Source organism: Schistocerca piceifrons, chromosome 8, assembly GCF_021461385.2.
Source record: "Schistocerca piceifrons isolate TAMUIC-IGC-003096 chromosome 8, iqSchPice1.1, whole genome shotgun sequence".
Lineage (NCBI taxonomy): Eukaryota > Metazoa > Arthropoda > Insecta > Orthoptera > Acrididae > Schistocerca > Schistocerca piceifrons.
This window is the reverse complement of record NC_060145.1, coordinates 119310210-119336543: the sequence shown is the minus strand read 5'-3', so window position 1 is coordinate 119336543 and position 26334 is coordinate 119310210. Positions and strand designations below refer to the sequence as shown.

The window sequence follows — 26334 nt, the reverse complement described above, 5'->3', positions numbered from 1 at the left end:
GATTTCTATCACCGTGCCTCCAAATTCTAGAACATTTCTAGATTTTCTTACGACAACTTTAAAATGAAATGAAATGTCGTGTGGCTAGGGCCTCCCGTCGGGTAGACCGTTCGCCTGGTGCAGGTCTTTCGATTTGACGCCACTTCGGCGACCTGCGCGTCGATGGGGATGAAATGATGATGATTAGAACAACACAACACCCAGTCCCTGAGCGGAGAAAATTTCCGACCCAGCCGGGAATCGAACCCGGGCCCTTAGGATTGTCAGTCTGTCACGCTGACCACTCAGCTACCGGGGCGGACGCGACAACTTTAACAAACACCATATAACTGTGATTGTCTTCTCAAGAGGTATCGGACGCATTTATAGAAAGTATACGGATCCATTTTTAAAAAAAAAAAAACGGGGTAGCCGCGCGTTCTGAGGCGCTTTGCCACGGTTCGTGCGGCTCTCCCCGTCGGAGGTTCGAGTCCTCCCTTGGGCATGGGTGTGTGTGTGTTGTCCTTAGCGTAATTTAGTTACGCACCGATGATCTCAGCAGCTTGGGCCCATAGGAACTTACTGCAACTTTCCAAAAAAACTAACCAAATAAAAAAATACGTGCTCCTCGACGCACTAACATTTGCCGAAACGGCCTTCCGATATGTGTAACAGTTTACGAAATAAAAGGGGTGTTAGGTCTAACGTGACTCACCCTACATTCTATAAATTGTTCATGCAGTTGGAGGAACTACCGTGATATTTGTAAAATCGTGCTTCATGAGAAATATCCCAGCGTGTACAGTTTACCTCGTTCACGTTATACTAGAATTGGTAGTTATATTCTGTTATCTATTACTGTTCTTTGGACTTTAAACATAGCGCTGCACAGGCTATACTCAGCGAATAGGCGTATGGGCAGAGACTCTGGAATCCTTATCGCCGTTCTAGATAAAGTTCCAGTGGAAGGGGCTTGCCGCCACCTTTCTCCGACCTGTTATGAAGAGTCAAGTGAGTAGGGTAGCTGGAGGTTTAGCCCCGAGTGGGGTAAAAGCCCGCACCCAGGTTTCGTAACGACCGCCATCGGCTTAGGAACCGACCACGAGGTGACAGTCTTATTGTAACTTAAAATGGTTCAAATGGCTTCAAGCACTATGGGACTTAACATCTGAGGTCATCAGTCCCCTAGACTTAGAACTACCTAAACCTAACTAACCTAAGGACATCACACACATCCAGGCCCGAGGCAGGATTCGAAACTGCGACAGTAGCAACAGCGCGGTTCCGGACTGAAGCGCCTACAACCACTCGGCCACAGAGCCAGCTATTGTAACTTACTGTTCCACGAAAGTTCGTCCCGCCAGGTCGCTCCAGAGGAGAGAAAACGAGGTAAGTCTGTTTTTTTACTACCTGCATGTAATTTTTCTGATGTTTTCCTTGAACGTTGCATGGCGTAGGGTTTGGAAAGAAGAATCAATGAATTACTCGTAGACAGTAGTACATTTAAGCTTCACTTTCGCGAAGAAATAATTGTTACAATTTGTCCCCAAAATAAAAAATGGCGCATTTGTCAGAAAACGGTGAAATGGAGCAAATATGGAGTTGCCTTGGGGTAAATCTCAGCAGGTGCAACAGTGTGACGACGATTCCTCAACGATAAAGACTGCAAAAGATGTCAATCACCCGACACTGCGTCAGATTCCCCCTCCGCTTAGGGGAAGTTCAGGCAAAGCATTGAAATCTGCGCTTCTAACATCGACATCGACATCCAATAAGGAACAAATGGAAGAAGAAAGCACGGGAAAAGAAAAGCTTACCACGCGGAAGGAAAGACCAAGGAAATAAAAGAGCGCGTTACAGAAAGAAAACGACGTAAGCTGGATTTCATTACATCAGTGTAAAAAAAGGAAGAAAATAAAAACAGCAGCGGACATGTACTACGCGCAGAGAATTATATCATTTTAAAGGCAGTACATGCAGTGGTAGTCATAGGAAAAAGAGTCAAGGGACGACCAAGACAGCGATGGGACGACAAACAGCACGACTACCTGAAGGCTGTAAATCTTCTCCCAGACATGCCCCACGATCGAACAAAATGGGGACATCGAATCCACTCATCGGACCATGGCACCAGGAGGAGCTAAGGCTAAAGAAAGAAAAGAAGACACAAGGGAAGCAAGACTACTACACCGAAAAATTCACGACAAACTGTAGAATGCATGGTAGATATAAAACTACCAAAATTCATAACTGACAGCGTCAAGCGAGAAAGAAAATAAATAAAAAACTCGCTGAAGAATGCAAATAAAGTACTGAAACATTTGTGGGCAAAACAAAACAAATCAAACGAAGTCTTCCATACACCGGAATTTCTCTCCAATCGCCCGCCTGCTGAGCTCGGTGGTAACGTGCTTGCCTTTCGTGCAAGTGGGCCCGGCTTCCATTCCTGTCTGTATTAGAGATTTCTCCTCTCGGGTACTGTCCGTTGTGTTGTTCTCATCATCATTTCACCCTCATCTACGGCGTGCAAGTCGCTCAATGTGGAATCGCCTGAAATAAGACTCGCATTCGGCGGCCGAATTTCCCTAAAGAAATGGCTCTGAGCACTATGGGACTTAACTTCTGAGGTCATCAGTTCCCTAGAACTTAGAACTACTTAAACGTAACTAACCTAAGGACATCACACACACCCATGCCCGAGGCAGGATTCGAACCTGCGACCGTACCGGTGGCGCGGTTCCAGACTGTAGCGCCTAGAACCGCTCGGCCACCCCGATCGGCCGAACTCCCCCGGATGGGGCCTCCTGGCCAACGATGCCATCGGCTCATTTAATTTTTCTTCTCTCCAATTTAACCCCAAATCAGCTTTATAAAACATGGAAAGATAGACAGCACCACAGCATTATCGGGATACGTTGCGTCAACTTCACTTCCAGGTTTTAGGTAACTAGTTGAGCCTGTCGGTCTAAGGGGTCACAATGGGATATGAGACGTAGTTCGGACTGCGTCACAAATGCACAACGCTGCTGCGAACAGTTGGTGGGAATGCTCGTAGTGTGAAGTTGTTTTTGAGTCTCGCCACTACCGATAAGATTTGGTTGAAACATCTCCACGACTTCCATCCCTTCTCCACGCCACCTGGCAGCTTTTCTTGAAGCTGGATGCAGGTCAAATTTTCTCCCCAGCTCTTTTGGGTGCAACTATGATTTCAGTAGCGTTCTTAAAGAGCTCTGTTTACATATGAATCGCTCTCTTACTGGTGCCTTCACGTAGAGCGTACAGGTAGAGTTGAGCAATGATTTCATGTACTCGACGTCCGCCGCGAACCTCTCCGCGGATATTTGACGGCTCAATTCCAGCCCGAGTGTAGAAGCTGTCAACGGAAGTAGGTCGGTGGTAGCCTCATATGATGCGAGAGGCGGAGTCACGTGCTATGTGTACCTATTTGCTATGTGCAGAGTGACTTCAGACCAGAATTACGCATTCAGGTTCCTGATAACGCAATGACAGCCCGGCCGTACGTAGCGTGCAACGGCGCACCATGTTGTGCTGGATGTCTATTAATTACGTGAACTCAAAAGCGGTGTGTGGTCCAGCAAATCTCACTAAATCTCATGTAAGGGACGGAGGACATGGGAATGAAAATCTTACGTCAACTTTTTAATTAAGAAATATACCTTATTTCAACCAGTCACAATAATTCCAAGCACAGACAACATTAAAGTGCCCAGCAATCTTTATGGCTCCTCTGAACTGAATGCTTTACAAGTGTGCACGCCCAGAATTCCCCCATTTGAAACAAATGCCGCAGTGCACGAGTGCCATATTTCGTTCGAGTAGTTCCCCTTCCGCGCCGGTTGAAATCACTGCATGTCAATTCGTGAGTCAGTCGTGATGTTATGCAACGCACATATCGCCGATGTTATTGCGTTCAACATGAGCTTATGTCAATGCGTACGTTAAGCTGTATGCCAAAGAGCCGAAACAAACGTGCCAGCAAGAAGTTTGTGGAAGAAAAAATGGTTCAAATGGCTGTCAGCACTATGGGACTTAACTTCTAAGGTCATCAGTCCCCTAGAACTTAGAACTACTTAAACCTAACTAACCTAAGGACGTCACACACATCCGTGCCCGAGGCAGGATTCGAATCTGCGACCGTAGCGGTCGCGCTGTTCCAGACTGTAGCGTCTAGAACCGCTTGGCCACCCCGGCCGGCTTGTGGAAGAAAACTGACCTGAAATTCACCGACAAGAGTTCTCTCAGTGATCATGAAAATCAAGAGATCGAAAAGCTGCGTAATCATACTGCTCGAAGGAAGGTACGAACTACGTTGTGTTTCATCTGCGAAGTAAGTAAAGGTACAGTGACATTTAATCTATACATCAACTAAAGTTCAGTGTTTCAGAGATTCGTCAAAACTGCTAATACTATTCTCGCGGAGCCTTTTTGTGCGTCTGTCTTGTCTGCCCGAATACTATTCAGGATTGGCGTGTTTAAAATTAAGCGTTTTTAATCATATGTTAAAAACAGTGTTTAATAAACATTCTAAATCTTCGTGCAACACTTTTTCTGTGATATTAGATATGAATAGGTGCACTACAGCAGCTTAATTAAACAAATTGTCTTGGAAGCTGCCAAATGGCAGGCAACGTTTTAAGAATAGCCATTATTATAAAGGATAACGCTTTGAGGCTTTGTTTTATAAAATTAATTACGAGAAACCTGGTAGGTATTTTAGTGCTATGAAGGGAAAATGTCAACACATCAAATAAATATAATTGTTTAAAAATTATAGGTAAACCTCAGATGAGGGGGATGGGCGGGTTCCACCACATCTTACCAAGGGAGGAGAGGGGCCCCAAACTAAAAGAAAAAAAAAACGAATTGAAAAAATCCCCGCTTGTAATTAATGTATGCTCTCTTACCAGCTTGTTGTACGTAATGACTTTTTGTCTCGTGCACTGACTTGTAATATGTACGCAAGATGTCGAGAGCAGTGTAAAGTTTATTTTCAAGCTCTTCAAAAGAACTGTGCTTGATCAGCGGATACATACTTTCCTCGTGTATGTTGACACATTCTGCACTACACACGATTTCACTAGCGTGCTCGTATCTAAAGTGCCCTAGTGTTCCAAAGGTAACCGATGTAACAAACTGAATGGTTTATTTTGCAACGAGACACTGGAAGGCAAGTGTTCCACACACAAAAGAATATTCAGTATGTCGATAGAGTACGCTCTTGCCCTATACGCAGGGTGTTTCAGTTGCCTCTAACCATGGGTTATATGCCACACACAATGCCGTCAAATACAATGAGCAAGATTCTTACATTCTCTCCCTCACTATGTGCAGACTATTAGTCCTACAGAAAAGATGAACAGGACCTTTTCTAGGAATGTAAGTGTGGTAAATGTTGTAGTAGGATACGTCTTCGCCAGACACCGTAGTTTTCGAATTATTCAGGGAAAACATACAAAAATATCTTTCAAACGCGTTTTTCTTGAATAACTCGAAAACTGTGGTCTCCAGGCAAAACGTATACCCGTTCAAAATTTAACTACATTGAAACTGATAAAAAAAATCGAGTTCATTTTTGCTGTGGAATTATTAATTTGCACGTAGCGAGTGACAGAATTTGAAAATATCGTGCTTCGTCTTTGAAAGCGTTGCGTGTTACGTAAAATACGCAGGTAGGGGCACAGTTTAATCACCTTGTACGTTTACATAGACTTAGTTCGAAATTACCGTGGCTTCGACTTGAGCTGAAATTTGAAAAATTAGTATTCGTTTTCGGCTACAAAGATCCTATTCAATATGTATGGTCATGTTTGTAGAACCGAATACAAATAATAAAGTTCAAAATTTCAGACATAAAATGAATTCAAGACGGATAGAAGTCAGAAACGAATTATAAGAAGACTGTCATGACATTCTATAGATAATGAGGGGATTAGAGACTGAAAACGAGTTCGGACAATCAATCAATCATTCGCAGCATTTTCAAAAGAAACATCCTGGCATCTGCGTGAAGTAATATAATGAAATTAAGAAAAACCTAAATCTTAATGGTTGGAGGGATATGTGGAGCAACATTCCGGGAAGCCTGAGAGCTCTCTCCCCAGGTTTCCACCGCCAGGGTAATGTAGAATCGCGATTCGTAGTTGAAATGAACATTCATCATCAGCCCGTGATTCACGGTCACAGCTCCACTTGAAACACAAACGCTTGTGTTCTAGTATAAACGGCAGCCTACACATGGAACGATGATTCCATGGTTTGGCTGTTGCTTCTCCCGACCAGCGGTGCGGGATGATACAGGAAGTCGCACGAGGCCATTACTTGTTCTTCGATTGCAAGCACAGATGTGAAGGGGTTTTTCATGAATAACTCGAAACGCAGGTTGTAGTCAGACGTGGTCGGCGAGTATGCTTGCCTTCATGTTCCCATGTGGTCTAACATCGAGCCACTGTCATTTCCGAATGCCCCACAAATCTGCATTTTGCACGATTCGCCCAATCGGCCAAATGGACACGCACAAAGTGGTCCTTTCAGAACTCTGTCTGGAGCTGATAACGCTGTCTCACAGAAGTACGCGGCATCTCTGTGTCCTTCGCAGTCATCCCTCGTCTGGCGCTGTTCACGCCCCTTATACAATCTGATTCGGCTGTCTCTGCCGATCTTGTTTTATACCACCTCTATGTTATATCTTGCCTTCATAAATCACGAACGATATTTTCATACTATCTCGCTGGCTACGCGCAAGCTATAACTTCCACAGAGAAAATGAACCGGACATTTTCGTAGGAAATTTAATGTACTAAACTTTTGTTCTGGGACACGTTTTCGATGGAGGCCACGGTTTTCGCGATATTGAAGAACAACGAACAAATGCCACCTTCAAATGCACCTTCACCTCCACACTCATTCCTCGCCAGTCAGGATTTCCAGTTCGTGGCACTCCCTCCTACCAATATACCAAAATATACTGACTGTTTCCAATATTCGAACTTTTCTGGTCTCTACTTATTGGACTATTACGCTACCAGCATATTTCGTTAACATTACTATTGCAAATGTGCCCGTGAGGGTAAAGAAAAAACTGCTTTTGTAAACGTTACGCTAAAACAAATTATGTTGACAATTCGCCCCAGACTTAGTCCTTACAAGCACATTAGTTTCGTAGTCAGAAGGCCTGACAAATACAACGATTTCATTTTTTATTTTATGATGTTAAAATTCACTAAACTGTTAGGTAAAATTTAAACAAACGTCCGTTTTACAGTTTGTAAGTACTCGACTAAGCCAGTGGCTTAAGAAGGCCAGTCAATGAAGACCGTAAAAGCCCGAATGCGGATAATAATTCGTGCAGTCGCAAATTTTTTGTACAGTAGCAGCAGGGAGTGCCGTGAACAATGTACTAGGTATCCTGACCTGTGGGGACCGAATGTGAGAGAGGGAATGCATTTCAAGGTTTTTGTATGTTTTTGTTGAAAAATTTGAAAACTACAGGCTCTAGCGGAAACGTATATAAGTGCAAAATTGAAGTACATTAAATTTCAGAATGAGATTTTCACTCTGCAGCAGAGTGTGCGCTGATATGAAACTTCCTGGCAGATTAAAACTGAATGCCGGACCGAGACTCCAACTCGGGACCTTTGCCTTTCGCGGGCAAGTGCTCTACCAACTTTTTCTTTTCTTTTTCTTTTTTTAAAAACATCTCATTTAGTTCGCTTTTGTTCGTTGCATCTGCTCAGGCCGGACGTCGTAAGACATCCGTTTAAGTTCGTTGTTGACAGTTGTTTTATTACAGAGTGCTGCTAACCCTCTGACCGAACACGCTGAACTATCGTGCCGGCATAGACTGAGCTACTCAAGCACGACTCACGCCCCGTCCTCACAGCTTTACTTCCGCCTGTACCTTGTCTCCTACCTTCCGATCTTCACAGAAGCTCTTCTGCGAAACCATGCAGGACTAGCACTCCGGAAAGAAAGGATATTGCGGAGACATGGCTTAGCCACAGCCTAGAGGATGTTTCCAGAACGAGATTTTCACTTTGCAGCGGAGTGTGTAAAAATATGAAACTTCCTGGCAGATTAAAACTGTGTGCCAGACCGAGACTCGAACTCAGGACCTTTGCCTTTCGCGGGTAAGGGCTCTACCAACTGAGCTACCCAAGCATCGTGCTTGGGTAGCTGAGTAGGTAGAGCACTTGCCAGCGAAATGCAAAGGTTCCCACTTCGAGTCTCGGTCCGGCACACAGTTTTAATCTGCCAGGAAGTTTTACAGCCGGCCGGGGTGGCCGAGCGGTTCTAGGCGCTACAGTCTGGAACTACGCGACCGCTACGGTCGCAGGTTCGAATCCAGCCTCGGGCATGGATATGTGTGATGTCCTTAGATTGGTTAGGTTTCAGTAGTTCTAAGTTCTAGGGGACTGATGACTTCAGAAGTTAAGTCCCATAGTGCTCAGAGCAATTTGAACCATTTTTGAAGTTTTACATTAAATTTCCTACGCTTCTGCTCACTTTATCCGTTGGATTAATTTTATGCGCGTAGCGAGCGATAGAACATGAAAACCTCGTACGTGGTTTATGAAGACCAGAAATAATATTGCGGGTTACATAAAACGTCATCGGTAGGAGCAGTTGAATAACCCTGTATATCCTGGTAAGAACGTTCTTCACGAAATACACTAATGCACTCTGGTGATCGTTCTGCCACAGAGATATCCAACTCTGTTGCTGGAGATGTGTACGTACATATCCGAACATGTCTTTTGGGTGCTTCACTTTTTTTGTCAGGGTCTATTTAGCGGAATGCCGACAAAAGCGGTGCGGGTCTATCCTAGCACGGAATACTGTTTTGACTTGTATTGCAAAATTATCATAATGCCTTGCTAGCTTTTAAGTTCGTTTACTAGGTATTCATCCACATGTCGAACGTGCAGCAGCCTGTGAAATCAAGGAACATCTCGACCTTGTGAGATCCGTTGGGTGTGGCACGAGACACCGGCGTTTATAAAGCTCCTCATAGTCGCAAATCCAGTTTAGCTGGACCAGTTCATCGTGCAATTTTACAGCCATGGCGCTAATTACACATTACTCACCACCGTGAAAGCTAATCTGTTAGGAGCAGACACTCCCATCGCTCCGGATTGCTGCCGGCGACCGCGTTCATCGGTCCACTGATCCACTTGCCGACATTGCGTCACGAAATCGTCCAGCCGTCCATTACTGACTGCGGACGGCAGATCCGCGACGCGGGCAGTGCACCCTCCAGCGACTTTCTCGGAGGCGTCGTTCGGGAACTGTTGCTGCCGTTGCTACTCTTGTTTACCGTCCTCTGCGGTCGCCCGTCTCCACCCGAGACGCGCGCTCCTCCAGGAGACAGAGAGAGAGTCTGCAGATGGCTGGCGAGCTGGTCCTGCGGAATTAACTGCCGCGACATTCCAGGTGAGGATAAGCGGTTGTCCTATGGTGGCCGCTGCGAGACGTGGAACTAGGGCGCGTATGCGGTGACTTTCTGTGCCACTTGCTGATGGCGAGCTCTTCACTCTCGAGGGAAGGTACTTGTTAAACGTCTTGTCGACAACGAGGTCGTTAGAGACGCACCGCCAGCTTAGCTGGAGAAAGGATTTGTGCTTGTTGAAGTAATCGTTTCTACGGCCTCGTGAAATCGTTCGCAGAAGCAGTGCAAAACGTGAGGCGAAATTTGTATCATGCTTCTCCGACTCTATCACCATTTTTCTACCTTCTTCACTAACGACAAACTGTACCTTTTCTGAGCGGTTCTAGGCGCTTCAGTCTGGAACCGCGCGACCGCTACGGTCGCAGGTTCGAATCCTGCCTCGGGCATGGATGTGTGTGATGTCCTTAGGTTAGTTAGTTTTAAGTAGTTCTAAGTTCTAGGGGACTGATGACCTCAGCAGTTAAGTCCCATAGTGCTCAGAGCCATTTGAACCATTTTTGTAACTTTTCTAAGACAGGAGCAGCTGCGATAGCTGTAGTATTTTGCCAGTTCGCTGACGACATAGCTCTTCAACACTCAGAAAAGCTGTTGAAAAGAATGGAGAGCAGACCTTGCAACCCCCCTTCCCTTATAATTTTTTGACAGGAAATCGAAAAAGTTTCACTGCTGTCATTGGACACCGGTAAGCGATGTTTACCAAAAACAGCACGCTTCGTACGAAGCCTGACCTTGTTGCCTAAACCGAAAATGTGTGGTTTCTTTACGAATATTTAAGTTCTTCAATTTTATGACAAACAAGGTTTCAAGATTTTAAACATGACTGAAACAGCAACTGTTGGAATTCTTCACGGTAAATGATGACAGCCAGAACAGTTGTAGGATAAAGATTTATTAAAATTCTTGACCACGGTTTCGGTATATCTAAATAAACCTTCATCAGAAGCAAAATACACTAAAATCACATCCTGCAATGGAGATTCATAAAACATATATGAGGTCATCACGGGTTGTCAGCCGAGTAGCATCGTCGTCTCGTAGCAACGTTTCGATGGAATGCATCTCCATCATCTTCGCCTGATGGAGACGCATTACATCGAAACGTTGCTACGAGACGACGATGCTACTCGGCTGACAACCCGTGAAGACTTCAAAGTAGTGAAGTACTGATGCTAAGCTGTGTTCGCATCGCCCCTCTGTCCATAATCATGTTGTATAAATGGAGATGATGTTTTAACTACTGACGACGCCTTTGGCACAATTGTTTTATGAATCTCAATTGCAGGATGTGATTTTAGTGTATTTTACTTCTGATGAAGGTATATTTAGATACACCGAAATCGTGGTCAAGAATTTTAATAAATCTTTATCTTGCTACTGTTTTGGCTGTCATCATTTACCGTGAAGAAACAAGGTTGCTTTGGAAGGGTAACAATTCATATCATTTACTTTATTGAATTCGTAAATAACACACTTCCTAACAGTATATACATCGAACCAAGCTCTCATTTGAAGTTAAATTTAGTTTCACTTTTGCACTGAAGTTTTACGTTGTCACAGTGAATAAATCATTCTTCAGTAACAGAGCTCCTATCAGATACTGATACCGAAATAAGGGGTACTTATGCTACTGGAGCATAGCTTTGTAGGGAAGGGAAGTGTGGGTCGTGGGAAGTCGAGAGAAGAAGAGGCTGGAAATATGGCGCTATCGACGAATTTTAAAAATTAAGTGGGCAGATAAATTACGAAGTGAAGGGATATTAAAAAGAGTAGGTGAGGAAAAAGTCTATTGATAGGACGGGAACGTTGATGGGACACACCATACCGCATCCAGGATTAGACAACTTTTCTCTGGAAGAATTTGTCACAACAAAAGAGACTGTGAGGGATCTTGGTTGTAGTAGTTACGTAGCGATAAACATAAAGTTAGAACAAGACATGAAAAAATGGGAGAAAACATCAAACCAATAGAAACACCGAAGACTTAAAAAATACGAGTGGTCAGGCAAAGGCTGTTTCTTACTTAAGAAATGGTATGTCTGACTGACTTGTTTGAGAAGCGTGGTGTTGAACGAGTGGGTAAGTATGGAAAGGTCTCACGCCAGAAAAAACGAATCCAATGGACAGTGAGGAGAGACGCTTTAGGCTGATTATCAAACACAGGTCTTTAAAATGTTGAGTAGGCAAAAATATACCTCAAATCCTCCATCCAAAAAATAGATTCGATAACTGTTTCAAAGTATGAAATTATGATGAGATTAAAACTTCAGAGCGACTATAAATTTTCCCTTTTTTCCCAGATGATCCTGTATCCGTCGATAAAGTGTTACCGTATGCCAACCTGGTTCAGGTTTTCCTTTCTCAAACTTCAGCAGCTGCTCAAGGAAATTCTACGGTCCTTCTGAGGGAAATGTCAATTCGCGATGAATAGTTCCGTGCTCATCCGGTCTAGAGCACAACTATGAAATAACCAGTTGTTCGATCGTATATACTTTCAGTCATCTAGAACTACTTAAACCTAACTAACCTAAGGACATCACACACATCCATGCCCGAGGCAGGATTCGAACGTGCGACCGTAGCGGTCGTGTGGTTCCAGACTGAAGCGCCTAGAACCGCTCGGCCACACCGGCCGGCTACTAGTGAACAGAACGAGAGAAACTAATCGCTTTGAAGTCTTCACATGCAATTTGCAGTGTCGCCCTGGTAACCTTAATAACAATTATCACAATACTGGAGATGTCAAAAGCTGCATTACGAAGCCAAATTTTAACACAACCGTCTGTACACGCAGAAACCGCCTAAAGAAGCAAAAAATACACAGAAACAGTAAATTCGACATGTCTTGGCACCGAGAAATTCTAGCCGTTTACAGGAAATCGAGAAGAGGTTGAGGTTTAAGGACAAGAATATGCGTACAAAGGTAAATGATAGTGAAAGAGAACCACGACAGGATCTTACAGTGCACTTCTGTAAGGAGAAGAAAGGTAACCTTTGCTTGGTGTAACACTGCCAAGTAACATAGCTCGATGAAACTCGGACGATACATATCTACATCTACATCTATATTCCGCAAGCCACCTGACGGTGTGTGGCGGAGGGTACCTTGAGAACCTCTATCGGTTCTCTTTTCTATTCCAGTCTCGTATTCTTCGTGGAAAGAAGGATTGTCGGTATGCCTCTGTGTGGGCTCTAATCTCTCTGATTTTATCCTCATGGTCTCTTCGCGAGATATACTTAGGAGGGAGCAATATACTGCTTGACTCCTCGGTGAAGGTATGTTCTCGAAAATTCAACAAAAGCCCGTACCGAGCTACTGAGCGTCTCTCCTGCAGAGTCTTCCACTGGAGTTTATCTATCATCTCTGTAAGGCTTTCGCGATTACTAAATTATCCTGTAACGAAGCGCGCTATCCTCCGTTGGATTTTCTCTATCAACCCTATCTGGTACCGATCCCACACTGGTGAGCAGTATTCAAGCAGTGGGGGAACAAGTGTACTGTAACCTACTTCCTTTGTTTTCGGATTGCATTTCCTTAGGATTCTTCCAATGAATCTCAGTCTGGCATCTTCTTTACTGACGATCAACTTTATATGATCATTCCATTTTAAATCACCCCTAATGCGTACTCCCAGATAATTTATGGAATTAACTGCAGTTGTTGACCTGCTATATTGTAGCTAAATGATAAGGGATTTTTCTTTCTATGTATTCGCAGCACATTACACTAAAGGACTGCTACAATATAGTACAGAAGGTAACTGAAAGAAATACGCAATGAGACGAAGAGAAATGACACTTTTATGCAAAGGCAATAATTAGGCGATTCTTGATGGGTTCTGGATAATAAAGATGCGGGGCATGGTTCTTAATACGGTTCATGATCACCATGGACAGCTATAGATGCTCGGCAACGTTCTCCCATGCTAGTCACATGGTTCGTAAGGAGTTCTTTTGGCAGGGTGATTTACTCCCTCACCAGTACGGTTGAAAATTGCTGAATGGTCGTTGGTGCATATGGACATGCTGCATACTGACATCACTGAACAAGCTGCATTCACCACTCAACTTTATTGTGACACTGTACTCCTTCCCCATGTGCGTTTTTCCAGGGGTGCTTTCTATGAATGACAATGCGTAACCGCATCGAGGAGCACAGGTGGTGGGTACCTAAGAACGAGAGATATTCGGCGAATGGTCTGCCTGTTGCCCCGACTTAAATCCCATCTAGAAGGAGTGGGATGCTTTGGGGACACGTATTACAGCACGCCCACATGCGCCAATGACCATTCAGCTGCTGTCAACCGTACTGGTTGAGGAATGGAACCGCACTGGCGGATGAATGGAACGCCCTGCCACCAGAGTACCTTACGGAACTTGTGGCCAGCATAGCAGCACGTTGGTTAGAATAAGTTGCCGTCCGCGGTGTTCACACTCCCTATTAGGAACCACTTCTCACATTTTGTAATGTCTAGGGGACCATCATGATACGTGGTGACTCCAGGGCAATAATGTCTTTGAATAAAAATGTCACTTGTGAGTGTCTCATTTCGTGTTTGATTCAGTTACCTTCTGTACTGTACTTTAATGTACTGTAGCAGTTCCTTCTACGTATGGTCCAAGTTTCTATGTTTCTTGGCAGTGTCGCATCATGCGAAGGATAGCATGATCTTTTAGTTTTGCACATCAGTGTATAAAAAACTCGTGAAAGGCTACTATTACAATCAGGGTATTACAGAGAAAAATACTAAACGTTCTTTGCATCTCATTTCGACCCTACACACTGAAATATCGAAGATTGATTGAATTAAGTATCCTACTATTTCTCTTTATTTCATTCAATGGACGGTTCTTCGGTGTTCCAATCTCCTCTGTCGACCCTACTTTAAGTGTTCCGTGCCGGCTGGTGTGGCCGAGCGGTTCTAGGCGTTTCAGTCTGGAACCGCAAGACCGCTACGGTCGCAGGTTGGTATCCTGCCTCGGGCATGGATGTGTGTGATGTCCTTAGGTTAGTTAGGTTTAAGTAGTTCTAAGTTCTAGGGGACTGATGACCTCAGCTGTTAAGTCCCATAGTGCTCAGAGCCAATTTTTGTAAAATAACCGGTGACGGACGGAGCATGGAGGACATCAAAAGCAGAATAACTATGGCAAAAAAGGCATTCCTGGCCAAGAGAAGTCTACTAATATCAAATATCGGCCTTAATTTGAGGAAGAAATTTCTGAGACTGTACGTCTGGAGTACAGCATTGCATGGTAGTGAAACATGGACTGTGGGAATACCGGAACGGAACAGAATCAAAGGATTTGAGATGTGGTGCTACAGACGAATGTTGAAAATTTGGTGGACTGATAAGGTAAAGAATGAGGTTCTAAATAGAATTGGAGAGGAAAGGAATATGTGGAAAATACTGATAAGGAGAAGGGACTATATGATACGACATGTTTTAAGACATCAGGGAATGACTTCCATAGTACTAGAGGGAGCAAAACTGTAGAGAGACGAAGACAGAGATTGGAATACACCCAGCAAATAATTGAGAACGTATATGAAGAGGTTAGCACTGGAGAGGAATTCGTGGCGGGTAGCATCAAACCAGTAGGAAGACTGATGAAAAAAATGCTTCAAATAGCTCTGAGCATTATGGGACTTAACTTCTGAGGTCATCAGTCCCGTAGAACTTAGAATTACTTAAATCTAACCAACCTATGGACATCACAGACATCCATGCCCGATTCTGGATTCGAACCTGCTACCGTAGCGGTCTCGCGGGTCCAGACTGTAGCGCCTAGAACCACTAGGCCACTCCGGCCGGCAAGACTGATGACACCCCCCCCCCCCCAAAAAGTGGTGGCAGCACGGCTCATTATTTCTGCAGGGGTCTTCCAACGACTTGTTGAGTCCTTGCCACGTCGAGTTTCTGCACTAAGCCGGGCAAAACGAGGTCCGTCACGATATTGGGAAGTACCCCCTGACTTTTGTAAACTCAGTGCAAGCGCTTCTAGTATTAAACCGTGAAGACTCTGCTACGCTGCAGCACGGCAGTCGGGTGAGGTACAGATCGTCGGCAGTCGTTGTGTCGTGCCCCGGTATATGGAAATTTCCGCTGCATCGTCCCTCGTATTAACGCCTTTTGCTTGGCCGGCGTTCAGGTGGTCAACGCTCTGTCGTGGTGGCCTTGGCCTAGACGCGGCACGCACTGCTTTCCCCTGCAAGGCCGGCCCGCAGGCACACACGCACACACGCACACACACACACACATACACACACACACAGACACGCAGCAGGGACAGGTGGGCGGCGCCTGGCGCCCTGGGCTATTAGCTGCGAGTGACGTTGCATGACGGAGCTCTGACTGCGGTGTTGCATTGTCTTTGTACACTGCAACTTGCCTTTAACAAACGCTCTGTGTTGCTTTGTAGTTATTACCTATATGTTGCAAGTAAACCAAATTAGTGCGTATCCCAACGATGGGAAGTAGTTAGATTGCAAAGACCGACATTTAGATAGCGATGGGAACGTCTTTTTCCCAAGAAACTAGTGTGTTGAACGACGTAATCAAATAACATGTCAGCAAGATATTACCAGTTTTGTCTGTTGCCGACATTTCTCCATTGATTTTCTTCAAGTTGCTGTAAGTGAAATAATGCTGCTTCTTGTCTGTCTGTGTGGTCTTCAGTCCAGAGACTGGTTTGATGCAGATCTCCATGCTACTCTATCCTGTGCAAGCTTCTTCATCTCCCAGTGCCTACTGCAACCTACATTCTTCTGAATCTGTTTAGTGTATTCATCTCTTGGTATCCCTCTACGATTTTTACCCTCCACGCTGCACTCCAATACTAAATTGGTGATCCCTTGATGCCTCAGAATATGCCCTACCAACCGATCCCTTCTTCTAGTCAAGTTGTGCCACAAATTTCTCTTCCAATTCTATTCAATACCTCCTCATTAGTTATGTGATCTACCCATCTAATCCTCACCATTCTTCTGTAGCATATTTCGAAAGCGTCTATTCTCTTCTTGTCCAAACTATTTATCGTCCACGTTTCACTTCCATACATGGCTACACTCCATACAAATACTTTCAGAAACGACTTCCTGATCTATACTCGATGTTAACAAATTTTTCTTCTTCAGAAACGCTTTCCTTGCCATTGACAGTTTACATTTTATATCCTCTCTACTTCGACCATCATCAGTTATATTGCTCCCCAAATAGCAAAACTCATTTACTACTTTAAGTGCCTCATTCCTTAATCTAATTCCCTCAACATCACCCGATTTAATTCAACTACATTCCATTATCTTCGTTTTGCTTTTGTGATGTTCATCTTATGATCTGAAAATTGCCAGTGACGATCGAAAATGGTAATTTTTTGAAAAAGTAATGTAATTGCTCCGGTCAATAAACCATTTTAAAAGGAAATTAGCTCAGTGAATACAAATAAATCATTATAGTTTCCCAAAACAGTTCAACAAACATCGACAAGAAATACAATGTCTCCTCCTGCTTCCTCGATAGAGAAACAGTCTTCTCACTTCCAACATCTGATGAATATGCGACTTTCAAAGTAAACCAGTAACTCCACTACTATTTTTTAAAGACTCGAACAGCTATGTGTAAAGCAGTTTCAAGGGTCTGATTACATGTAAAAATGTTTGACATCCAGAATGTAAGCAAGAAGAAGTTTAGGAAAGGACTTAAATTGTAGTTAAAGTTCGTTGGAAGTCGTTAAATGCTGTCATTATCAAACCTTGCATGAATGTAGTCTGTATAATTTGGGCTCCGTTTTAAGGAAAAGCTAGTTTTTGATGCATATCAATGTTTATGACATCTTATCTCCTACATTACGTGACATAATTTTGCAGGTACATCCAGTGGCAAATGTGGGTACTGCCTGCGATACGTGTTGCTTATAGAGTTTGTAGTAAACAAGTAATGAATTAAAACATCGCTGATGCTGAAGTTTTATTGCCTGCATAGTAAAAATGTTGTGCGCGATAAACTTTTTTCTTTTCGTAATTTTGAGGGGGTTTGTCAGAGAGAAAAAGTTTCGTAAAGGTTTGAAATTATGTCTAACGTCTGTGGTAAGTGTCCTCATTCTGAAATATTTGGCTAATATAGTCTGGTTATCAATTGAAGACATAAAGTCTGTATATGAGTCCGCGATCATTTCATTTTTAGAACTTTTGTTTTCACAATTCCGTCTTGATCACATAGATTTCTTTACACTTTATGACACTTTATGACTTTATATTGTGTAGCTTACACAATATTTGTATTTATAACTGATCTGAAGATGGTGATAAGCCGAAACCGGTCATAAAGTGTAAAGAAGTCTGTGTGATCAAGACGGACTTGTGAAAATAATAGTCTGGTTAATTTGCCCGTCATGAGCTACGCTGTCTCAACATATATTCATAGTTTCTTTCTGTAATACCTGTCTTATTGTGTTAAACCTTTAACATAAGATTATGTATGCCTCTTAATGAGTAGATTATGACAGAATTTTAAGTTTTCAAATTCGGCCAATAATTGTATGAATTACTGAATATTAAGTTTTTGTTGCCCCTACAAGCCGCTAGATAGGCAACCTGCAACTGGGTGCGTACATCGTGCACCGGATTAGTCATTTAGTAATATAGGTAAGGCCTTATAAGCTATCTAACCAGTTTTTCAACCAAATCGAAAAAGCACGACGCAGCACATAACCCTGTACGGTGAATGAATAGTTACTTGCAATAGTATACGGTGTGTCCCATAGGAGAGTGGTAGGACCGTATCTGTTGATACAATACGTTAATAACTTGCGGGCCATATTAACCGCAGTATTAGGCTTTTCGTAGATAATGCAGTTATCTTCGAAAAAATTTTATCTTTAAATATAGCAAAAGTAGCCTCTTAGATATTGAGAAAAATCTATTGCAAATACCGTCTATTAGCTATTCCTGTAGAGAAATGTAAAGTCGTGCACGTCACAAAATGTAAAAGATTGTGTACTTTGACTGCATATTTAATGAGTCGCAATTTGAGTGAGTCGTGTCATAGAAGTATTTGGAAACAACAGTTTGTAACAATATGAAGTGAAACAAACACACAGGCTCACTTGTAGTAAGAGAAACAGCATGAAACTTTCTGGCAGATTAAAACTGTGTGCCTGATTTGGACTCAAACTTGTGACGTTTACGTTTCACGGAGAAATGTTCCTTTCTTCCATGATTGGTATGCAAGAGAACTTTTGTGAAGTTTGGAAGGTAGGAAATGGGTTACTGTGCGAAGTGTAGCTGTGAGGACGGGTCGTGAATTCTGCTTGGGTAGCTCAGTCGGTACAGCATTTGCCCGCGAAAGGCAAAGGTCGTACGTTCGAGTTCCGGTCTGGAAATTGGAAATTTGTGGTAATGCCTTATGGGACCAAACTACTGAGATCATCGGTCCCCAAGCTTACACACTATTTAATCTGACCTAAACTAACTTACGGTAAGGACGACACACACCCATGCCCGAGGGAGGACTCGAAGCTCCGACGGGTGAAGCCGCGCGGACCGTGACAAGACGCCTCAGACCGCGCGGCTACCCCGCGCAGCAGTTCCGGTCTGGGACACACTTTTAATCTGCCAGGACGTTTCAAATAAGCGCACACTTCGTCTCAAAGTGAAAATTCATTCCGGAAAGCAAATGATAGGCTACGTTTCATAGGTAAGTTACTGAGAAACTACAGTCTGTCTGTGAACAAGTTGCATACGATGCACTTGCACGGCGCATGCTTGAATACCGTTCAGAAAACTCAAATTGTGAACGTCATGATACGCATAGACAGTCAACATTGAAAACAGTGTTACGGAAATTCTAAATAAGCTGAACTGATTGGCTTTTGAAGATAGACGTCAAGTAATAGAATCCGGTATGTTGTCCTCGACGGCGAGTTTTCATCAGAGATACGGCTATCGGCAGGAGTAACCTAGGAAAATGTAATAGGACCGCTATTATTTTCTATGTACATAAATGATCCAGCAGACAGAGTGGGCAGAAATGTACGGTTGTTTGCTGAAGATGCTGTGGTGTATGGGGAGGTCTCGATGTTCAGTGACTGTTGGAGGAAACAAGATGATTTACACAAAATTACTAGTTGGTGCAATGAATTGCAGCTAGCTCTAAAAGTAGAAAAACTTAAGTTAATACAGATGAGTAGAAAAAATAAACCGGTAATGTTTAGGTATAGCATTAGTTCTGTCCTGCTTGTCACAGCCAAATCTTTTAAATATTTGGGCTTGACGTTGCAAAGAAACATGAAATGGAACGTGCATATGAGAACTTTGGTAGGGGAGGCGAACGGTCGACTTTGGTTTATTGGGATAATTGTAGAAAAGTGTGGTTCATCTGTTACGAACTGTCGAAAAATTTAGAGAACCGACATTTCAAGCTGACTGGAAAACGGTTCTACTGCCGCCAACATACATTTCGCTTAAGGACCATGAAGATAAATGACAAGACTGGACTAATAACAGCGCGAACACATGCATTTAAGCAGTCATTCTTCCGTTGCTTCACGCGCGAATGGAAGGGGAAGAAAATCCAAAACGTTGTACAGTGCCATGACTTGACAGCTATTTGCCGAGTATGGAGGGCGATGTAGATGTATAAGCGCATGGGATGCGCATAACGTCGGCCTTCCCTAAAAAAGAAAGAAAAACATTCATCCTTTATACTTACTTATACTGGCCACACAAACAGCAGCCGGTTCTTGGCTTCACTCAGTCCAGACTTCCAAAATTTCCTATTATCTGCATCTTCATCTTCCAGACCCAGTATCTGCATGTCTCCCATGGTATTATCCTTCAATCTTATTTTCGTCCGTCCCAGTGGTCTCTTTCCTTCAGCTTCTCCATCCATTACAGTTTGTATTACCGTGTTTTCCTCTCTCCTCCTCACATGTCCGTACCATCTTAGTCTCTTTAATTTTCACACTCGACTACGATGTCAGGCAGTGTTTTTCCTTCTTCTCCACTGTTCGTTTTCTTTCACTGGTCCATATATTTTTCTAAGTACTGTATTTTCAAAAGTGATGAGTTTTTTCTCTGTTTTCTTTGGCAGGTTCCATGTCTCACTTGCGTAGCACACTATTGGCTTGATAATGGTCTGATATATTTTTAGTTTTGCCTGCCTAGATAGTAACTTCGGTCTTATGATGTTGTGCATAGCTCCTAGAGATCTCCCCGCCCCTCCCCCCCCCCCCCCATTCCCAGCTTGAATTCTTATTACTATCTCTTGTTCTATAAGGTTTTGTTGGTTGATGTTCACACTGAGGCACGTGAATGTGTCTGTCTTCTGTATTGTTAGATTTCCAAATTTTAGATGGTATCCTTTATATGACAGAAAAATTACGTGTTGCAGAAACGTGATTAACAAATCGAGCGGAAGTCGTCACAAGTACACTATTTGGTCGAGCACAGATGCGGAATTTAGCGATGAGTTGGCGTGGCTTAACAACTATACTAGCTGCACGTACTCCACATCGTGATGAAAGTACGTACGACGTCGTGCTGGAAGAGAAAATGGTTCAAAAATGGTTCAAACGGCTCTAAGCACTATGGGACTTAACATATGAGGTCATCAGTTCCCTAGACTTAGAACTATTTAAACCTAACTAACCTAAGGACATCACACACATCCATGCCCGAGGCAGGATTCGAACCTGCGACCGTAGCAGCCCCGTGGTTACGGACTGAAGCGCCTAGAACCGCTCGGCCACAAGGTCCGGCACTATTAAGAACAGTACATATGCTCACGTGACGGTTTTTATTCAGAATCACTAATACTGTTACCTCTCAAAGCATGTCCGTTGCTCCTGTCGCATCCCGTATAATTTATGAGTATTTTCCATTGCATGTTTGAAACGTTATGACTGTATAAGACAAATAAATCGCAAATGGAGTTTTCTTGAGAAATTTATCCACTTAACTATCACGGAGAATGCATCAAAAAAGTTCAAGATAAGAGTATAGTAAATGGGAAAATATTACAAGTTGCTTCACGCTCTTCTGAAACAGGAAGAAAGCGAAAACACGATTACAGCGAAAACTAGTGCAGACGTAAGTGCGGAAATCCTTCGTGTTGAAGTCCGGAACAAGCAAAGGACGAGTGTTGGAATTGCTCGTGTAAAAACGTAGAGGGAGAGAGAGAGAAGGGTAATATAACGCTACCTGTGACGCAACCGTTACAGAGACAGCGTGCGAATTCTCTCTGCGCCAGCGTGTGTCTGGTTAAGCGAAATTTCGCCGAGTAACGAGCCTTGACGTTGCGTAAAACCACGGCTGCCTTAACTAAATGGCTCGTGGGTAAGAATTCTCATTGTGGAATATTGCTGCTAAAACTGGTCATCCTTATTTTAGTTGTAATCTACGTCCGCGTTGTTCGACGATAAATTCAATCCGTGTTGTCTCTAGTATTTAGAATAAGGGACTAAAGTGTTTTTCGTCGCAATGCCCTAACACGGCAAACATTTCTGGATGTTCTACAATGTTTCTTATTACTGGTTCTCTTTTCTTTTATCGATGAAGTGATCGTATGACATTATTTGCCGGGTAACACCGTCTGGGGTGGTTAGGCCGCATGATGTAAATCTTCCTATTTGACGTTACGTCGATGGCATGCACGTTGATGAAGATCAGAACTTTATCGATGACATTTTGCAAATACCTAACTCATAATTTATAGTCTTTTGAGGTTTTCGCGCGTGTTTACGTTCAACAGAAACAATAGGACATTAAAAGTGGTAGAGATAGATTCACAAACGGAAAAACGACTTTGGAGGGGTTCCGTAGATCGCCTGGTGCAGGCGTTAAGTTTTTAAAATTGAAGGAAACAACGCCATCCGCTCTTCTCGATTCTTCATTGTTACTCTTCTATATTTTATAGCAAACTGAGCATATTAAAGGTAATATGACAGATAAAATTGCATGAGCACTGTCTGTTACATTTGTAATTAATTTACAAGATAATATTAATTGAGTTTGTTATAATAAATTGTGGGCACTGTGGAGTGGCAAATAAAATTGCTTGAGCACTGTCTGTTGCATTTGAAATTCATTTACAATTCATATTCGAAGTCTCAGAAAGAAAAAGAAACTTTACATTACTAAGGGACAGTTCGTTGTGGATTATTAATGTTTTCTAGACCTTACACTGATTCCCAACGTTGTGACGCAATATCTGTAAAACAAGAGGCAGTTGATGAGCTGTCTACTGCCAACGTGTTCAAAGTAGGGCCCATTCAAGTTTGACGTTTGCATTCGTTCGTATCATTAATCAGAACCTTCCTACATGACGTTTTATGCAAGGATGCTCAAGAACTGTACCATTTTTGCGTTATGTTGGAGCCCAAGAAAGAGTCCATTGTCACTGAGTTGAATGATGGTGATGAACTTTTTGGTAACTTAAGGACACAGACGAAGGTCGAAAATAAGTTGCACGATAATATACCAGGATAAGTAATTCATTAGTAATTAGTGATGTCTCGTTCATTTTGTGTCGAGATATGTATGCACCCTTAGTTTTACACAAATATCAGTGAAACAGTTTTGCTAATTAACAGATTATGTAACTATGTAAGTCGTCTATTTTATACTAGTTGCCCTACTTGCAGGCTTCGAAAGCTACTAATGAATACATAACGTTACTGAAGCGAAATGCACTAATATTAATCATGAAGGAATAGGCTTTGGAACAGTAGTAAAGTTAACATGGATTCCACTTACAAGCAACATGATTTTCGATAATTTAAAATTCTTGATAACCAAATCCTAGCATTTATATTTCAAGTTGTAGACAAACACAGTTTGTATAAAAACAACCCATGTCAACATATGAACGTGGGCAATGATCACAAACGGCAATGCAGTAACAAGCTGAAATAAATGATAGAGAGTTCAGATGGTTCAGATGGCTCTGAGCACTATGGGACTTAAATTCTGAGGTCATCAGTCCCCTAGAACTTAGAACTACTTAAACCTAACCGTAGCGATCGCGCGGTTCCAGACTGTAGCGCCTAGAACCGCTCGGCCACCCCGGCCGGCTATAGAGAGTTCAAAGTTTTATAGTTGGTATAATCACATACTGTATTTTATGGACTATAAGACGCTAAGGGCTCTAAGACACACCTTAAATTTTAAGCATTTTTTTAGATAACAGTTTTACCATTTTTATTATTAGATTACAAAGCTAGACTAAAAGAATTTTACTTTATAAAACCGAACTGACCTTTAAAATACAATAATATCGTCATCTGAACTTTCTTCTTCTTCCACATCGTCATCATTGTTTACCTCTTCATATGTAAGATGGTGTTCACTGACATCGAGAACGTTACTTATGCCGCACTTCTCGAAAGTTTTAATAATGTCTTCTCTCGTTCTAGACCACGACTGTTTCATCCTCTGGCACACTTGTTTGAGTGTAGGTCGTTTTAAAGCTTCCTTCGGTGTTAATGCATGTTGGGTGTCATCCCTAGTCCATTTATTCCATTCCTCTCTCAAGTACACTTTAAATGGTTTATCTATGGAGATATCAGGAGATTGCAGTTGTGAAGCAGGTCCTCCCGGAAAAACAGCAAGCTCTGTATTTCCTTTCACAGAATTTTTCAAATGGCTACAAACCGATCTAGTACAAAAAGAGAACTCTTCTTCAGTAAAGCACTTTTTATTCTCTCCCAAACTCTGTTAACCCGTAAGTTCGTAACAGCCTCGTCCATCCAACCCTTTTTATGTACGTGAACAACACCCGGCGGTGTTTCAGATGGTTTTGGCATTGTTTTGCGCTTGAAAATGGTCATTGTATTAAGATTAGCATCATGAGCATAACATGATAGAACAAGTGGATACTGCAATTTTTCATGTTCACTGCTTTTTATAGTTACAGTTTTCAGAACCATTAATGGCAACAGTTCCGTTACTCGGCAAATCAACTGTCAGAAGCGTTTCATCCACATTCGCTGTTTGGGTCAGTTTCACACTGGTTTTCTTTTGATGTTGAATAATAAAGCGATGGAAAGATAATATTTTCTCTTCATACTCTTAAGGCTTTTTCTGAAATTTCGGTTACTGTTTGCATGCTGAGTCCATGACGCTTCATAAACCTGTGACACCAACCAGCTCCACCCTTAAAGTCTGCTAAAATCCACTGTAGCGTTATCTTGCGAGCGTGTATTTGTATCATTTTTGTATTAATTCCAGTGCCATTTTGACGGTCTCCTTGAATCCATTTCGATACGTCATCTTCTACCGTTGACCATTTTTGCACTCAGTCCTCTATTTGCACATTTAGTCTTCCTCAGTTTTTTTCAGTTCTTCTCCAGTCACGAACGGTTTTTTTTCTGTTGATGGAGGGCCGACCGCTCAGCTGCTCTTTTTCCATGTTCTTCTGCATACGCTATTACTTTCAATTGATAATCCGTATTATTTGAATACCTTTCATTTTTTTCCATTATGAAAGTAGGTACTAACAAAAATATTATACTATTACCGTCAACACAAATCACTTCAGTTCAAGAAGACCCGGTTTCGAGTCCCGGCTGCAGCACAAATTTTAATTCATTTCGTCTGCTTCGATCAATATCGCAGATAATAAAAAGAGATTTAAATGTCTCAGGGAAACATTTAATTATAAGATCTATAAGATCACCAAAGGTACAAGGACGTCCCATTACGTCCAATGCTGAGGTACTTGCCAATATCGGAGAGCCCTGGCAGTAGTGACAATATATAAGGGAAAAATGAATTCAAGTTTGTATTTAGGAGAGCACTCAGCTTAGGTAGTTCGTGCAGCAATGTTCATCATCTTGCTATGGTCGTGTAATGGTTAGCATTTCTGCCTAGCAAGCAAGAAGACCCGGGTTCGAGTCCCGGCTGCAGCACAAATTTCAATTCATTTCGTCTGCTTCGATCAACTTCAAGTTCACTGGCACCGTAGACCGCAACGACGCACGCGTCATAAGCTAGTCAGTTTCCTGTGCTTGTGATGGCAGGGTGGGAAGGTGACAATGGTAGTAAGCTTATGAATCCACAGAATGTTCGTCACATAGGTGCAGTGCTGCTGCCAGTTGAATCCGATGTTGCCATATAGAGCTAGGTTTCCCGCGACAACGAATATATGGCCATTTTTAAAACTGACCGGAATTTTAAATCAAACACTGGACATTTCTATTTTAATTTCAAATATACGACGCACCTGCATTTTGGAGGCAATTTGAAAAAAAGCGTATCTTATAGTCTGTAAAATACGATATTTGAATACTTTTCATTTATAAAATTTGGCAACAAGTCTATGAGGGGACAGTACATTTTCGAAATGAATTTCATTGCTCCGCTCATCTTTTAGCTAATCCTGCTGGTTTCATAGTATACCTCTGGGGATGAAAGCCTGTTACTCCGTGTATTTTCAGAGTCGATTCCAGCACTGTGCAAAGAATGGTCAGTGGACAGATTTTGTCTCTTCCTCTCCTGACGTGGAGTGTTCGTACGTCCGTGTAGTGAAGGGAATTACGGGCTGGAGTGCCACGCGCCCCTAATTATCTGTGTGTTCCGGTCTCTCTACAACGGAGTTCTCCGTGAGAATCAAGAGGTTTTAATATCTTTGGTGACGAGTCTTTCCAACATGTGTTCTTCCATTCCGAATGTATCACAATTACACCGCCTGGCAGCTTCACAAGGTTCTTTATGTCGCACAAAATGCCCCTGGTTACATTTAGACCACAGTGTCTTGTAAGGAATACTCACATAGTTGGCGGGCTTCACGTAGGTGGGTGCGTAGGCGACGAGATGTCCAGCTGATGCTAGGCTGGCACAAATTACGAGGCCCAGGACAGTCACCTGTAAGAACACAACAAATTACCAGTAAGTA

The 26334-nt window shown here is 42.7% G+C and overlaps 1 protein-coding gene and 1 non-coding gene across 2 annotated transcripts in view; one reads left to right on the top strand and one right to left on the bottom strand.

Annotated features, from left to right (window-relative positions):
- LOC124711625 (cuticle protein 19.8-like) overlaps positions 1–26334 on the bottom strand; it is a 92635-nt gene that overhangs the window by 47849 nt on the left and 18452 nt on the right. Inside the window, exon 2 of the mRNA XM_047241797.1 lies at positions 26211–26303. Coding sequence (XP_047097753.1) covers positions 26211–26303 — 93 coding nt within the window. The remainder of the gene's footprint in view (positions 1–26210; positions 26304–26334) is intronic.
- Trnaa-agc lies at positions 25276–25348 on the top strand. Its single transcript has one exon. It is a non-coding gene; the product is annotated as a tRNA-Ala (tRNA).